General features: G+C 40.8%; 6 protein-coding genes across 7 annotated transcripts; 1 reads left to right on the forward strand and 5 right to left on the reverse strand.

Annotated features, from left to right (window-relative positions):
* Positions 1 to 461: 461 nt before the first annotated feature.
* Ugt35E1 (UDP-glycosyltransferase family 35 member E1) lies at positions 462 to 2,113 on the reverse strand (the record flags this gene model as incomplete). Its single annotated transcript, NM_144365.3, has 2 exons — positions 462 to 1,804; positions 1,873 to 2,113. The coding sequence occupies 2 exons, from the start codon at positions 2,111 to 2,113 to the stop codon at positions 462 to 464; spliced, it is 1,584 nt and encodes a 527-aa protein (NP_652622.3).
* A 102-nt stretch (positions 2,114 to 2,215) lies between these two features.
* Ugt35E2 (UDP-glycosyltransferase family 35 member E2) lies at positions 2,216 to 4,020 on the reverse strand. Its single transcript, NM_144366.4, has 2 exons — positions 3,750 to 4,020; positions 2,216 to 3,683 (listed from the first exon to the last, which is right to left on the reverse strand). The coding sequence occupies exons 1-2, from the start codon at positions 4,000 to 4,002 to the stop codon at positions 2,353 to 2,355; spliced, it is 1,584 nt and encodes a 527-aa protein (NP_652623.2). The 5' UTR covers positions 4,003 to 4,020; the 3' UTR covers positions 2,216 to 2,352.
* Positions 4,021 to 4,541: 521 nt separating this feature from the next.
* Positions 4,542 to 6,285, reverse strand: Ugt35B1 (UDP-glycosyltransferase family 35 member B1). Its single transcript, NM_079589.3, has 2 exons — positions 6,012 to 6,285; positions 4,542 to 5,939 (listed from the first exon to the last, which is right to left on the reverse strand). Exons 1-2 carry the CDS (start codon positions 6,247 to 6,249, stop codon positions 4,627 to 4,629), a joined length of 1,551 nt encoding a protein of 516 aa, NP_524313.2. The 5' UTR covers positions 6,250 to 6,285; the 3' UTR covers positions 4,542 to 4,626.
* A 570-nt stretch (positions 6,286 to 6,855) lies between these two features.
* Ugt35A1 (UDP-glycosyltransferase family 35 member A1) lies at positions 6,856 to 8,703 on the reverse strand. Its single transcript, NM_079590.3, has 2 exons — positions 8,390 to 8,703; positions 6,856 to 8,322 (listed from the first exon to the last, which is right to left on the reverse strand). The coding sequence occupies exons 1-2, from the start codon at positions 8,661 to 8,663 to the stop codon at positions 6,983 to 6,985; spliced, it is 1,614 nt and encodes a 537-aa protein (NP_524314.2). The 5' UTR covers positions 8,664 to 8,703; the 3' UTR covers positions 6,856 to 6,982.
* A 776-nt stretch (positions 8,704 to 9,479) lies between these two features.
* Ugt304A1 (UDP-glycosyltransferase family 304 member A1) lies at positions 9,480 to 11,447 on the reverse strand. Its single transcript, NM_144362.2, has 2 exons — positions 11,179 to 11,447; positions 9,480 to 10,947 (listed from the first exon to the last, which is right to left on the reverse strand). The coding sequence occupies exons 1-2, from the start codon at positions 11,432 to 11,434 to the stop codon at positions 9,614 to 9,616; spliced, it is 1,590 nt and encodes a 529-aa protein (NP_652619.1). The 5' UTR covers positions 11,435 to 11,447; the 3' UTR covers positions 9,480 to 9,613.
* Positions 11,448 to 11,567: 120 nt separating this feature from the next.
* Positions 11,568 to 13,949, forward strand: Ugt303A1 (UDP-glycosyltransferase family 303 member A1). 2 transcript variants are annotated; one of them, NM_001275541.1, is made up of 2 exons: positions 11,568 to 11,872; positions 12,223 to 13,949. In NM_001275541.1, the coding sequence occupies exons 1-2, from the start codon at positions 11,611 to 11,613 to the stop codon at positions 13,539 to 13,541; spliced, it is 1,581 nt and encodes a 526-aa protein (NP_001262470.1). In that variant the 5' UTR covers positions 11,568 to 11,610; the 3' UTR covers positions 13,542 to 13,949. The 2 variants fall into 2 exon arrangements, with proteins under 2 accessions (NP_001262470.1, NP_652621.1); NM_144364.2 differs by having other exon boundaries at positions 12,223 to 13,690.
* Positions 13,950 to 16,352: the final 2,403 nt, after the last annotated feature.

The raw sequence follows: 16,352 nt of genomic DNA on the forward strand, positions 1-16,352 counted from the left end.
ATTGGCAGCGGTTAATAAATGCGCTCAAACCGTCGTTCACGCCCAGCCCACACACATGCAAATATTTGAATGCGTATTCCATAATTCACTGGACGCCAATCGAGCAGCTTTGCGTGTGACCAGAAAAGCATCGTTATAATATAAATACGCGCATCATACATAATATCCCATCATTTTGGTGCTCTATCTGTGGTGAAAACAAACTGGGAATCGCGGTGTTTCCTCGAGCCTCGTTCGGTCATACGATGGCCATTATCGCGGGGGTTAGTAGCTATAAACTATGGTAACGATATTATAGAAGAGGTAAGCAGAATTCAAACTCCTTTTAGCCATTGGGAAAATGCCACCTTAGCAATAAAAGCAAATTATCTATCTATTTGTCTGAAATTATTTATTTATTGTGCAAATATTTATTGTAAGAAATTATTTATTTATTGTGCAAATATTTATTGTAAGTATTTCTAACGAACTTTCTGCTTTCGTTGTTTTTTAACAACTAAACGCGTTGAGATATTCTTAGAAATCTTACAAACACTAAAAACAATAATAAGAAGAATGGCAATGATAACAAGCAAAATAACAAGAAGAACAGTGCCCAAGACATCCAGACTGTGGTGGGTGAAGAAGCTCAATTTTCTCCCGGCCACCCGCATATGAGGTGCTCCCTTGTGACGCAGGACGTAGTGAGTCCACCAGACAGCTGTCTCCAAAGGCTTCATTGGTTGATCTCGATAGCGAGCACCTGCTATCCTTGCCGTGACCTCAAATCTCTTCTCCGTCAGCAACTGGAGTATTGTGGCCTTCAACTCATCACTTGTCATATCATGATAGTTCAAAGACAGGCAAAAGCCATGTTTTTTGATGTGATCCACATTGGTAAATTGGTCGTAGAAGAAGGGCAATCCCAGCATGGGCTTACCATAGTGAATGCTCTCAATGGTGCTCTGCATACCTCCGTGGGTTATAAAGAGTTTCACTTTTGGGTGGGCCAGTAGGTCCTGTTGCGGTAACCATTTGCGTACTAGAACATTCGACGGTATATCCTGCAGCTCTTCATCCTCGAATTTCCACAAGACGCGTTGTGGCAGGCTGCCAAAGGCTTCTATCAATATTCTCTTGCGGTCATCTACCATATTTTTCGTCCTTACATTGGTGCCCAGAGAAAAGTAAATTACACCATGCTCACCAGAACCTTGGATAAAGTCCTCCAGATCCTGGGCTAAAGCTTTAGGTTGTTCATCAATATGCATACCACCAACTTCGATTACATTCGGAACATACGGACGTGGTGGACCCAATGTGAAATGTTGATTTACCAAAACTAAAGCAATGTCTTGGCTAATTTCAGACAGTGGCTTTGTTTCAGCTATTTTTGGGAAATACTTTTTGTAAAGTGCCTCATGCTTTTGCTCATAACGCCAGTGCCAGTTGAACCAAGAAATGGCGACTTCCACAACGTGTGCCACGCGACCCCCAAAAGTATCCAGGTTGTAAAGGTAAGATGAGGGCGACTGAAGATAGGACATCGGCGATGGATTACCAACCATTTCGTCTATTTTCCAATCGATTCCACAGGGAGCTAATCCGATAATTGGAGCCTCAAAATAGGCGGCAAGGCTATAAAAAGCATCGTACTTCCATATGTCCACAATAATCAGATCAAACTGAGCCTTTCCCGGCCTGAGTATCTCTCGTCGCACTCCGTCGTTATTAAATACATCTTTAGTAATATTATACACAAATTCATTGGTTGCGTCGAAGAACTCCCACGTGTTTTTCGGGGTTGTCATTTGTTTCAATAGTTCTAATAAGAATATAAACGTATAGATGCAAAAATCTGATTGTATATAAAATATATATTGCCTTACTTACCGTCAAAACTATTTAACACTTCCGGAACATAAATGTCGTATATATTTTTCACTGGTTCTTCAGATGGAAATGGACTTACTGAAGTTATTTCGTGACCCAAAGAGGCCAAGTTTTTGAGATATGGAAGGGCATGATAATAGTGCGAATGGGAGGGAACCGGAAACAAAGCCAAAATTCGAGCTCCATACAAGAAACCAGGAAATAGTAAAATTATAAGGTAAAACAAGCCCGATGCCAACATTTTTAGAACGCAACTTTGCTTTTATCAAGATTTCAACGAAGACTAAGTGAATTTCAGCCACAAACCATTTTAAAATAAATATTGATAAGATTAACCCGATAAGAGTGTTAGGAAGTATAATATATTTTAGCATTAACTAACAACATGCTTACATCTTCCTAATCTATATGTCATAAATCATACATCTACCTTTCTACGAATGTACACAGATATGTATTCTCTATTGATATATTTGTAAGTTAATTTATTTTTTGCTTGGGTGATATATTACCCTTTTTACTCTTTAAGATAGCCCTTAACAGTTTAATTGCACAAAGGACAACAATACTAAGGATCGCCCAAACGGCCAGGAGAAAAGTTCCCAAAACATCCAAGCTGTGGTAAGTTATAAAATCCAGATTTCTGCCCGCTACCCGCATATGAGGTGCTCCCTTGTGACGCAGGACGTAGTGAGTCCACCAGATCGCCGTATCCAAAGGATTCATTGGCTGATCCCGATACCTGTCCGCTGTTCTTTTTGCCTTGACACCAAAACTCTTCTCTGTCAGCAACTGATGAATGGTGTCCTTAAATTCATCGCTTGTCATATCCCTATAGTTTAAAACTAAACCTATGCCCTGCGCTTTGATGTGTTCCATATTTCTGAACTGATCGTAGAAGAACGGCAATCCCAGCATCGGTACACCACGATGGATACATTCGACTGTGCTCTGTAAGCCTCCATGAGTAATAAACAGCTTTACGTTTGGATGAGCAAGGATGTCCTGCTGCGGAAACCACGGGCTAATTAGAACATTTGAGGGTACATCTGACAACTCATCAGCATCGAATTTCCACAAGATGCGCTGTGGCAGGCTGGCAAATGTGTCAATCAATATTTTCCTGCGATCCTTAGACAAATTTCTACTTCTTACATTGGTGCCGAGCGAAAAGTAAATTACTCCATGTTCACCAGCCCCTTGGATAAAGTCCTCCAGGTCCTGGGGTAAAGCTTTAGGTTGTTGATCGACATGCATACCACCGACTTCAATAATATTGGGAACATACGGACGTGGTGGTGCCATCGTAAAGTGTTGGTTAACCAAAATCAAGGCGAAATTTCTGGTGATCTCGGACAGCGAACGTTTATCGGCAATTTTTGGGAAGTACTTTCTGTAGACCGCCTCATGCCTTTCCTCGTGCCGCCAATGCCAGTTAATCCAAGCCATGGACTGATCCACAAAGTGACCCAGACGTCCTCCATAGGTGTCGAGATCAAACCAGTTGAAAGACGGAGACTGCAGGTATGCTAAAGGTGATACATTGCCCACTAGTTCATCAATCTTCCAGTCGGTTCCATAAGATGCAATTCCAATGATGGGGGCATCAAAATAGGCCGCCAAGCCGTATAGAGCATCAAGCCGCCAAAGATCGACAATGATCAGATCAAACTGAAGACTTTCTGGTTGCAGAATCTCTCGACGCACTCCATCATTTTCAAGCACTTTTTCGACAAGACCAAGGGTATACTGGTTGATGTATTCAAATTCATTCCATGTGCCCTTCCGGTTTGTTAGATTTCCAACAATTTCTGAAAGGATGTTTTAAATACATTTTCGCATAGGTATATTTTAAGTAACTCTTAAGTATTACTTACCCTCTATATTGTCAAATAATTCCGGAACTGGAATATCATGTATATTAGCCACAGGTTCTTTCAATGGAAATGGGCTTACAGAAGTTATCTCATGGCCCAAAGATGCCAATTTCTTTAGATAAGGTAGGGCGTGATAGTAATGCGAGTGGCTTGGTATGGGAAACACGCCGAGGATACGCGCTCCTTCCAAGAGAACAGGCAGCAGGGCCACCACCAGAACTATCAATCTCAGAACCAACATACTCATAGGCATTCAGCCGGAAGACTGAATCGTTAAGCTAGACCAACATATTCCGTCTGGCTGATACGATTTATCAGTTCCAGACAAATATTTTACAAGTTTTCTGGTTGATTAGCAAGAGACACTAACCTTGTTATAACGCAACATAATCGCTTATCTGCTTCATAATTTTTCTGTCCCCTATAAATAAGTCAAAAATTATTTATACACCAACCGAGTGACCCTCTAAACGTGTTGAATATCTCGATTAAAAGAAGCACTTGCTTTTCATGATTTTAAGCTTTCATTTCTAAAACGGTTTCTGAAAAACATTTATTATAATTATAGAACGGTTAACAACGAACATAATCAGATGTTCTCTAATCTTTACTTCAGTAAAGCCCGCTTAGCAAATTTTTGTTAGCTGATAAGATAATGAGCCTACATTTGCAACAGAAAAACTTTGATAAAGCTCTCCATATAAGTGCTATTGTAACCCATTCACTGATATCTTTCTAATCTGCTTCACATAATAATAGCAAAAATTAACTAGACTTAAAATTGACGGACTTCAATTATTTTATTCCTTTATTTAGCTGTAGTTTTAAAGTTACATTTACAAATATCACGAATTGCGTCCTTCAAAGAAATCTTGCCTTACTTCGATTTTAGCTTTTTCTTTGCATTTCCAAAATCCGTAAGCTTGCCAAGGACTCCCACAATGATCGCAACAAGTAGAAGAGCTCCGCCCAAAAGGACTCCAATGACATCCAGGCTGTGGTAGGCGAAGAAACCCAAATCCTGGCCAGCCACTCTCATGTGGTAGGCACCTTTGTGCCGCAGAACGTATTCCGTCCACCAAATGGCGGTGTCCAGTGGACTCATTGGCTGATCACGATATCGTTCCGACATCTGCCTAGCAATCTGCGCAAATCTCGGCTCCTTGAGCAATATCTCGATGGTCTCCTTAAGTTCCTGCTGTGTCATTGTCGTGTGATCGAGTCCCAATCCAAAACCCGCCTGCGTGGCCCGCCTTACATTCAGGAATTGATCGTAAAAGAAGGGCAGACCCAAGACCGGTTTGCCATGATGAATGCTCTCGATGGTGCTCAACAATCCGCCGTGGGTGATAAAGAGCTTGACCTTGGGATGGGCCAGGATATCCGGCTGAGGAAACCATTTGCTGATAAAAACATTGGACGGTTTGCCAGGCAACTTGTCGTCCTCGAATTTCCAGAGCACTCGCTGCGGCAAGCTGGCGAAGGTTTTTAGGATAAGATCTTTCCTATCTGCCGGTAGATCCTTACTGAGAACATTAGAGCCCAGTGAAAAGTATATCACACCGTGCTCTCCGGAACCTTGAATAAACTCTTCCAAGTCCTTGGGCAGAGGAGCCGGCTTGTGGGATATGTGCAGACCTCCAACCTCGATCATGTTCGGAACGTACGGACGCGGGAAGCTCAACGAAAAGTGCTGATTCAGCAATACTAGCGAGAAGTTTCTATTCAAATCGGTGAGTTGAACCCTTTTCGAGGCCTCGGGAAAGTATTTCGCATACATTTTCTCCTGCTCTGACATATGAACAAATCTGTAGTTAAGCCAGGCAACCGTAGTATCCACAAAGTTGGACAGACGCTCCAAGAAAGTCATTCGATCCGTAAGACCCCCCGTTGCTAGCGGAGTATACGATAGAGGAGATTCATTGCCCACTAGCGCATCAATATTCCAATCAGTTCCAAAGGTGGATATGCCAATTATAGGTGCATTGAAGTGGGCCGCGAATCCATAGTAGGCATCCGAGCGTAGAGCCTCTACAATTATAAGATCGAAATGATCCTTTCCCGGTGGCAAAAGGGTTTCTGTAACCTCTTTGTTGGTAAGAACACAGCGTGTAACGCTTACAAAGAATTTATTGATGAAGTTGTTCTCTTGCCACAAATTCATTGGTCCGCTCAGTTCGTTTATCAATTCTTAAAGATTGTTACAAAATTGTGTAACTGAAAATGTGTTACATACAAGTATGTTTTTATCATCTATCTTACCCTTATAATTGTTAAATACATCTGGGATAAACACATCTCTGAAGTTAACCACTGGTTTCTTTTGCGGAAACGCATTAACCGAGGTCACCTGGTGACCCCGATTAGCCAGTTCCTTTAAATAAGGTACCACATTAATATACTGTGATGGCCCCGGAAACGGAAATATAGCCAATATCCTGGCAGCTTGCATAGAAGCTGGCAGAGTTAGTAACAAAAAACCTATCCGTAGAGCGAGCATCTCAAAAATCGTCTGCACTTCGCGATCTCACTTTGTAAACTGAATCGGCAAACGCATCACAACATAGTTCTAAGCTGTTAGATAACACTGCATGCCACTGACATGCAATAGTAATTCTCGACAGATGAGATTACGTAAATTTCGTAGGCGATCCACATCTCACCGTCGCACCCCATCACAATTTGTTTCCCTGTCTTATCCCCTTTAATCCCCTAAACAAACACACCGCTCTTCTGAATTAACAATTGTGTGCACTCGAAGAAAAAAAAGGGTTAGTTTACAATTCAAGTGAAAAAATTCAAAAAATAGGTTCTTACTTTAGCTTAAAACCTCGATTCTTCTTTAAGGGTATGCATATCAAATTAAAAATTAAATTTTCTATGCCTTACATAGCTTTTAAAGTAGTCAGTTAATAATAGAGCTTTAAGCTACGGTTAAGTAGAGGCCAAGGTTCATGCGTGCACTATATGATTATAATGACAGCACTTGACGTATTAGCAGTAGTTTCTTTTGAATGAATTTAAATAATTAGTCGCCCCAATGAGCATTTTTTTTTGCTATGATGTCTAAATAGCTAATATGAAAACAATTTAATATTTTTTTTTTCATTTATTTATTTAAAAATTAATTCACAGGTGCTGGTAACAAAACAAAAATGCAAATGTTTACTGCTCTAAGAGGAAACATAAGTCGGTGGCGGCATGAACTCAAACAGTTAATCGACTTTAATTGATTACTGGGTCTTCAATTTACTCGCCTCCGCACGATTTTTTCGGATTTTACTTATAAGCGAAACGAAGACCCTTTGTAAGCATTTAATCAAAATAACGACGATCAGTAGGGAGACAAAAGTGATTGCGATGAGGAGCCCCCAGGTGTCCAGTCCGTGGAACTGAATAAAATCCAGATCACGCGAAGCACATCTCAAGTGTTTGGCTCCCTTATGCCGCAATACGTACTCGGTCCACCAAATGGCGCGCTCCAAAGCGGTTTCCTTCTGATCTCGGAATAATTTGGATTTAGTCTGAGCTGCTGCCGCATAACTGGGATTACTCAGCAATTCCTGGATCAAAGGCGTCAGTTCTGTCGCATTGACACTCCATATATCAGCACTGAGACCATAGCCTACCTGCTTGGCCCTCTGAACATTCAAGTGCTGATCATAGAAAATGGGCAATCCAAGTATGGGCTTTCCAAAGTATATACTCTCGATGGTGCTCAATAGACCTCCGTGGGTGATGAAGAGCTTAACATTCGGATGAGCGAGAATATCGGGTTGGGGGAACCACTTGCTGATGAAGACATTATCGGGTTTTTCGGGCAACTGATCATCCTCGAATTTCCACAGCACACGTTGTGGCACACTGGCAAAGGTTTGCATTAGCATTTTTCGTGTGGATGGCGGCAAGTCTTTGCTTTTGATATTGGAACCCATGGAGAAATAGATTACTCCCTTCTCCGATTGCTCGACAAATTCCGACAGTTCCTTTGCTAAGGGCTGAACCTTTCGCTTCTGTTGTAAATGCAGTCCGCCCACCTCGATCATATTGGGCAAATAGGGGCGTGGATAGCTCAGGGAAAAGTGCTGGCCGAGAAGCATTAGCGCAAAGCTGTCCAAAACTTCATCCAATGATTTCCTGGCCGTGGGAAAGTATTTCGCATACAGATCCCGTTGAGACGGCAGGTGGACAATCCTCTTGTGCAGCCACATTACCGAGGCTTCAAACACATTCATCACACGATCCTTGAAATCCATTTGCTCCGTTCGCGATGAGAGTAGCAAGGGATTGTAGGACAATGGCGATATGTTGCCCATTAACTCATCGATGTGTGTATCTGTGCCGTACGATGAGATACCTATGGTTTCTGCTCCAAAATGCTGGATCAAACCGAAGAGGGCTTCGGTTTGCACCGCTTCCATTATAACCAAATCGAATTTCTCGCCGCTGTTCAGTAAATCCTTTACAGCCGCATCATCCAGGATACTTGTGGTCAAAAGATTGAGAAACTGTGTGGTCATAGTCAACATTTGCCATTGACTCGCCGTTTGGGTGTAATCTGCATTTCCAAATGCTACAATAAATGTGAATTTTAATAGATAACTTGAAGAAATACCTGACAACTGCTTGAGTTTACTTACCCGCCATTATTTCGTGAATTTTTTTAGCACCAATCACCCGAAAGTTGGGCTCGTTTTTATCGCTACCAAAGGTATTGATTACGGTGACATTGTGACCCCGATGGGCCAGTTCCTTCATAAACTGCTCAGCGAAAATGTACTGCGATCGGCCGGGAAAAGGAAACACGGCCAATATGCGCGAACTTTGAACCCCTTCATCGGCATTTGCGGCGAACAGCCATATCAGGCCAATTAGCAGAATGCCAAGACCAGTTACAGAAAATATTCCACCCATTTGCAAGGCAACCGCAGCGATTCGCTGACGAACGACAACTAATCTAACATAAGAACTTTTTCATATATAATTATCGGGGAATGACGATTAGAAGAATCGCCCAAAATTTACTCATTGCCCACACAAAGCAAGTTCAACGAAGCGAAACAGTGGCCTATTAATTTCAAACCAAAACAAATTCACAGTTCGCTCTCTTTGTATGTTTTAATTTATGCACTTATATATATATATATATATATATATATATATATATATATATATTTGTATATATATACATTTTTGGCGTCACCGGCTTGACTCAAACAACTTTGTTGATTGTTTACACACAATACTCAGATGTTATGTAACTAATAGGAGAAACAAATAGCACTCTTTTTTCAATCTGGTTCTCTTAAGTTCTCTTAAGCGCTCTATCGACTTTTGGTTCTCAAACTCTCCAGTTGATTTTGAGTAACTTGTTGGTAAACAAAATGTCTTGCGCTCAGAGAACTTGCAAAATGTTTATAATCGTTTAGTAGATTCTTTATCTATTCAAACATTTTTAGTAATTCAGTTTTGGCTTTGGCTGATAAATTTTAATAAAATTCTCTTTACATATATGTTGAAAATTGAATGAAAATATAGAAATATATTGCTGTCTAATTGTACAGAACGTCACAGACGTGCACTAAATGGTTCCATAAAATGAGTCTAATACTTAGAAATAATCGTAAATTAGGGGCTATTAAGATTAGATAAAGCTACCTACCAATAGCGCTTATCATTCATTGTCCCTCCTGTAATCAGGCTAAAAAACAGTCATAAAATAATTACAATCCAGTTGAAAATATTTATTGTATTTATTCGTATTTTCTAAAATATTAATTTGTATTCACATTTTAATTTGTTATTTTTACAGCTACGATTTTATTAATAAATCGTATACATGATTAATAAACGTATATCTAAAATTAACTTCTAATTAGATGTTTCGTAGGTAGAAATGACTTTGCAGATGTTGACAAATGATTTAGCCATCTTCTGCTTTTTGAGAGGACCAGAAAAACTAAAGCCACCACCAAGGATAGCCGCGATCCGACCATTATGAAATTGTCCAGGGAATAGTAATCGAACAACTTTAACTGGGACTGAGATATTTTCATGTGATCTGCACCCTTGTAGCGTATTATGTACTCCGTCCAATAAATGGCCGCATCCAAAGGATGAATGGGCTGATCCCTAAATCTTTGGGAAATAGCCAAGGCACTCTCTCGATATTCCGGCTCATTTATCATGCTGTGTATAGCATCCTTCAACTCTTTTACTGTCAAGCTATTGATGTTCAACTCCAGAGCTACTCCCTCCTCCTTCATGATTTCCAAATTCCTGAATTGATCGAAAAACGATGGAAGGCCCAATACTGGCTTCGCATAGTAGGCAGCTTCTATAACGCTCATCATTCCGCAATGGCTTATAAAGAGCTTTACGTTTGGATGAGCCAAAATTGCTTGCTGTGGCAAAAGTTTGGAGTGGTAGATATCAGTGCCCAGACTCATCGTAGATTCACCATCGAACTTCCAAATCACACGCTGTGGAACCGATTTGAAAGTCTCCACCAGAATTTCCTGCGTTTTCCTTGGCAAATCTTTACTGTCCTGTTCCAGACCCAGAGAAAACAAGATCACTCCATGTTCTGCTTCATCGATGAACACTTGCAGATCGCTCGGCAGCTGTGGATCCTCTTTGGGAATGTGTAGACCAGCTACTTCAACCATTCCCGGCACATTGGGTCTGGCCCGAAACAGGCTAAAGTGTTGATTGAGCAGCATCAATGCAAAGTCTTGCCGGATCTCATGGAAGCTCTTCTCCAGATGGCCAAAGAAGTGGTCGTGGATAAGGCGCTGTTTTGGTAAAAATACCAAGTTGATCAGCAGCCACTCTTCGGTTGTGTATAACCAATTGTAGATGCGATCCCAAACGTTTTTCACATACTTTGCACGAAATGGCATTATGGGCTCTGTCAAAGTGGATGTTGAAAAACCCACCAGGTTATTTATATTCCAATCTGCTACGCAGGTGCAAATTCCGATCAGTTGGGCGCTGAAATGGGCTGCCATGCCATAGAGCACGTCACTATATCCAGCTTCCAGGACCACCGCGTCAAATGTTATTCTTGACTTCATTAATGCTCGAACTTCCACATTATTGAGGACATTAAGCGTAGCATTTGCCATAAGACTCGACATAGAACTAATTTCCTCCCACTTATTGTTCGCTGAAGCGATTCCAACGGATTCCTCAAACTCTGCAGTAAATATGAGACAAAAGCATATATATTAGAGATTTCTGTTCTTTAATCTAAAGAATCTAAGAATCTAATCTAAAAGAAACTACACTTCGCTTGATTGATTCTTATTTTGGCAGTTGATAAAATTGCAATTAGAATAAATTTACACTCTTGCGTCTGACATAAGTACATACACACTACCTTATCTGAGATAATGATTCAATGGGCAATTAAGATTTTGATACTTACCTAAAAAAACATTATTATTATACCATATTCGTATAAAGGTGACATCCTCAATTTTGTGCATGCAGTGCTTGTATGCATGTATCACCGTCAGCTGGTGACCCCGATCTTTTAGAGCCTGGATATAGGGTGTCACAAGCATGCATTGCGAGTGGGATTCAAAGGGGGCGATGACGAGGATGCGGGAACTACGTATCCAACATATCGAGTTCGAAATCAGCCAGAACATCGGGAGAAGCCATCGCCCCGGAGGAAACATATCGATTGAGCGACCGCTTTCAAACTGACTGACTGAAGAGATTTCCAGCCGATTTCTTGTGCATTTTCGCTCATTGTATTTGTTCGCTGATTAGATTACACCGAAGAGAATTTATTTTGACCAAAACCAAAATAGTATCATTTCGTCTATCGGCATGTGCGGTCGAATTACGTGAAATGTTCAGCGGCCCGGGTATTGCTGGTCTACTGCTCACGGTTTTGCTTTTTGGCCTTTTGTGTCCGAAACTGACCAATGCGGAAAATATCTTGGCCGTATTCTCGTACACCTTTGGCTCGTCCTACTTGCTGATTACTCCGTTCTTAAGGAATCTTGTCCAGCGGGGCCACCAGCTAACTTTGATATCGGCCGTAACGATTATGCCCCACATAGAGGGTGTCCATCACATTCGAGTGCCCAAATTGGATATGCTGATGAAAAGTAATGAACCTCAACGCTTCTATATAGCTCTATACCTATAAATATGTAGAACCGAACAAAAGTGCCCTACTGAATTATTGAAAATAATCTACGCTTATCAAAACGGCACCAGAGAATTGTTATCGCAATGGTTTGAATAATCAACCCAATCATTTTACACTTTTTGCTTGCCATTACCAAATATAAAATTTGTTAGCCTAGTTCAGCCTAATTAAGTTTGAAAAACGAGGTAAGGTAATTTAATTTAGGTCCACTGCGGCCATGTCTCCAATAGCTTAGTTTTAATTAAAATTTTAAAATTAAGTTTAGAACAACCTTGAAATATGTATTTCAATTAATTTTGATTTCAGTTCTCTTGGATTTTGAATATGACACCGATTTAACCAAATGGACGGAGGCTCAATTCTTGTCCGAGTACTTTTACAACTGTTCAAAGTTTGTCCTTGAAGATCCTGGGGTGCAGGAGTTGCTCCGCAACGCCAGTGCCAAGTATTCGCTGATTATTTTGGAGGCGTCACACAACGATGCCCTCTACGGATTTTCGCAGCACTTTAATGCACCGCTGTTGGGGGTTGCCGCCTACGGATCGTCCTGGAACATTGACTTTCTGGTGGGGAACTCGGCGCCAAGTGTCTACGAACCGATGTCCGCCTTGGGCTACACATCTGGACTTAATCTGATTGAGAAGTGGCACAACCTGATCTACATTACCGAGGAGCGTTTGGTGGAGCGATTCATCTACCTGCCGCGCCAAATAGATCTATACAAGCAACATTTCCCTGGTGCCACCACCAGTATTCATGACCTTCGTCGGAGATTCTCACTGGTCCTGATCAATCAGCATTTTACCATGGGCCGAGTGCGCAGCAATGTGCCCAATATTGTGGAAGTGGCGGGTATGCATCTGGACGAAAAACCATATCCTTTGGATGCGGAACTGAAAAAGATTTTGGATGAAGCCGAACATGGAGTTATCTATTTTTCTATGGGACTGCAACTACTGGACCATTGGTTGCCCCCCGGAATGCGAGCTTCTATGTCGGACGCCTTTGCGCAGTTGAAACAACAAGTGATTTGGAAGACTGACTATCCAGAGATGGTCAACCAATCAAGGAATGTCTTTGCTAGAACATGGTTTCCCCAAAGGGCGATTCTTAATCATCCTAATGTTAAGCTCTTTATAACCCATGCCGGTCTTTTGAGCCTTATTGAATCCGTTCACTATGCAGTCCCCCTGCTCTGTATACCTCTATTTTACGATCAGTTTCAAAACACCAAGCGAATGGAGAAGTTGGGCGTGGCCAGGAAGCTGGATTTTAAGAACCTTTTCCGGGACGAAATTGTTCTGGCCATTGAGGATCTTGTGTACAATGCTAGTTATAAACGAAATGCGAGGGATTTATCTCAACGATTTCATGACCAACCAATGTCTGCCATGGATACCGCGATCTGGTGGACAGAATATATCCTGCGGCACAAAGGAGCCGACCACATGAGAATCGCCGAGCAGGAAATGTCCTTGATGCAATACTATAACGTAGATGTAGTTTCTGTTCTCTTCGGACGAATCGGACTAAGTGCTATTATTGTTATCTTCCTCGGCTGGAAACTAGTCTCATTGGCAACAAGACACCTTGAGTATCGATTGAATGTCCCAATGGTAAGATAAAATTAAATTATTCCTGTCAACAGCACATCCAAGACATGGCCAATCGGCTACCTTTTGTTTTAAAAAGTGTGTTAGGCAAAGGTGTTATGTGTCATTATATTGTAGCATTGTAAACCTAGATAGGTTTAAATAAAAAGCATTGTAAAAGCGATCTGATCATGTACAGCCATGCGAATGTTCTACCAAACTTTACTTCATGATTCGCCTATCAGCATTACAGTTTATAATTTTACGTCAATCTATAAGGTTAATCTATAATATTTGATGGTATGTGTATGCTGATATGAGGGAAATTTAATCGCCAGTATCGTAAAATAGGCGTATTTATTGTAAATGTTTATTTCGCATTGATAGCGAGTTATCTAATCAGTCAGTTAAATGACCGTGGCGGCGCCAAACAAGTCTTTCAACTTGAATTTACACCTAAAAGATTAAAATATAAGTTAAAATTGTTAAATAATTTTCGTGTTTATTTATTAGGATTAAATTTATAGAATTTATAGAATAGCAGGGGGAAAAAAAGATTCCTTCTATATTATAATTAGAAAACTTTTCCTCCATCAGTCGTTATATATCCAAACCTTTTTCCATTTTTTTCTTGCCCATAAACATAACCGCGCTCATTACGCACTTTACATCAATCAGCACGTGCCCAGCATGTTTTCAACTCTTTTTCGCAAATAAAAAAATAAATAAAAATAAAAAAGGGGATAAAAAGGGAAGTACTGGAAGAAAAAGGGACATTAAAATGCAAAGGACAGGCTGGTGAGAAAAGTGCGCACAATTGCTCCCCCAATTGCTGGATGGAAATACCCCAGAAACATGAACCCAACGAAGTCGATGTCAAATAGTCCACAGATGTTGAAGGTGAACCCCAAAGTGTATAGCCTTCCCATCATAACCATTGGTGCGTAAGGTCTGTGACCGTCCGTCGATAACCAAGGTAACGAAACGCACCGCGCATAAAAACAGACCGAGCTACGGTGATCCATCAGTAAAGTGGATAAATTAATGCAAGCACTTTGTTACTGCGTTATGCATTTGTTTGTTTTGTCAACAGATTAGATAGGTTGATTGCTGTTTGTACGTATCAATATTTAGTTAGCTCCCTTTGATAAGCGAGCTTTGGAAAGTTGCGGGTAAAAAATTGAATCGATTTGCACCGCCTACTCAAAAAAGTAGCAAAGTTTGATTGTCAACAATTGTTGCGTACTATTTTCATTAAAAAGTAATTAATTTTAATCATTTTTAAAAGTGTAATTAGTGAATGGCCACCGTATTTTCCAGCTCATCAAATTTATTCGGATGCCGATGCTAGTAATTGAAAACAAAAATCTATAAAAAGCGGTTTGCAGCCACAAGAATGTCTATTTATTTATACCGAAATGAAACCTAAAAGGAAATATAAAATGTGTGCCAAACGTTGGCATGTTAATAAGTTGGGCGGAAAGGACCAAACCGAATTGCACTCAACGTGTTGTCAATTTGATGTTTATTGCAGATTTTTATTTGATTTTATGTTTGCAACATTTGAATTTATGTGCCGGCCATAAACTGCCGGCGACTCTAATCCGAAAATTCTTGTAAAATTGCCAAAAAGCCTCGCGAGTCACTAGGGCGATGAGGAGTTGACCCAAGTCAGCCCATTTTTATTGGCCATTTGGCAAAGGCGTCGTGGCAAACTTTGTCCCTTATTCTTGGCGTTGGTGTTTGCCCGCTGCTCTTGGCCAATACTCAAGTGGGCGGCTTTCATTGGCGCTTAACTAACTGAAATTAAGTAAACTTTTCTTTTGACTTTCATAAGCCTTTTAATAAGCCATAATCCCCGCTGGCATTAGGCGCGCAAAGGACAAACACAGACACACACACACACACACACAGACACAGGCATAATAAAATCTAATTAACATCCCGAACAGAGCTCGAGGAAACCTCGTGCAATAAAAATCATCAATAGTGGGAAAGAAGTTTATTAAAAGTGATTTTCATCACTGCGTCCAAGTTTCTGTGGCTTGATGCTGGTGCCCGGGAAATAGGGAATCATGTGGGGGCAGTAACTAACATTTTCCGGGACGATTGACTTTACAACACATGCCTAGACTTAGCAGGCCTCACTACTTTTCTAGAGCTGAGGGATTAGCGGAGTCTTGGGAACATACCCTTTTTCAAGAGTATTTGTACTGATTTGGGCTTAACTCGAATAATATGTATATGCATAATCCATAGCTATAGTATGTAGTAGTTCCAAATCAAATGGGCAATTCAACTTATCGCTCTCAATATTCAAAATTTTAAAAACCATATTTTTAGAGCTCTTTCATTATCGAGATTAGCTGATTTGTCACCACAAAATCCAATTAGAGAGCATACCCGATGTGGCACATCGATAAAGCCGGTAATTTTCATTTTCCTATGAGTCTTATACTCGTATTATTATTATTATAATTTTTTTTTTTTTTTTTTGGTTAGAAAAGTTATGCGGCAGGCTTTTAATTAGCGCCTGCCAACCAGTCAGCCAGCCAGCCGTCGTGGCCAAAGTCCCAGAGCGCATTACGCATACGCAGCGTTGACGCCGTTGACGCCGAGGTTGCCGCTAAGGCTAGCACATTGGCTTTGGGATTGCCGCTGGCTGGTCGGGCACGATTTTAATTAATTAGACTTTTATGAGGCGTACATGCAGCTCGGGCATTGTTGGGTTAAGGCTCGGTTATTGTTTTTTTTTTTTTTTGGGTTTTTTTCTTCCCACCGCTGAACTCCCTTGTGTTGCTGCTATTCGCCGCTTGTTGGCCTGGCCTAATAAGCGTTTCAGAG

Source organism: Drosophila melanogaster, chromosome 3R (assembly GCF_000001215.4).
Source record: "Drosophila melanogaster chromosome 3R".
Lineage (NCBI taxonomy): Eukaryota > Metazoa > Arthropoda > Insecta > Diptera > Drosophilidae > Drosophila > Drosophila melanogaster.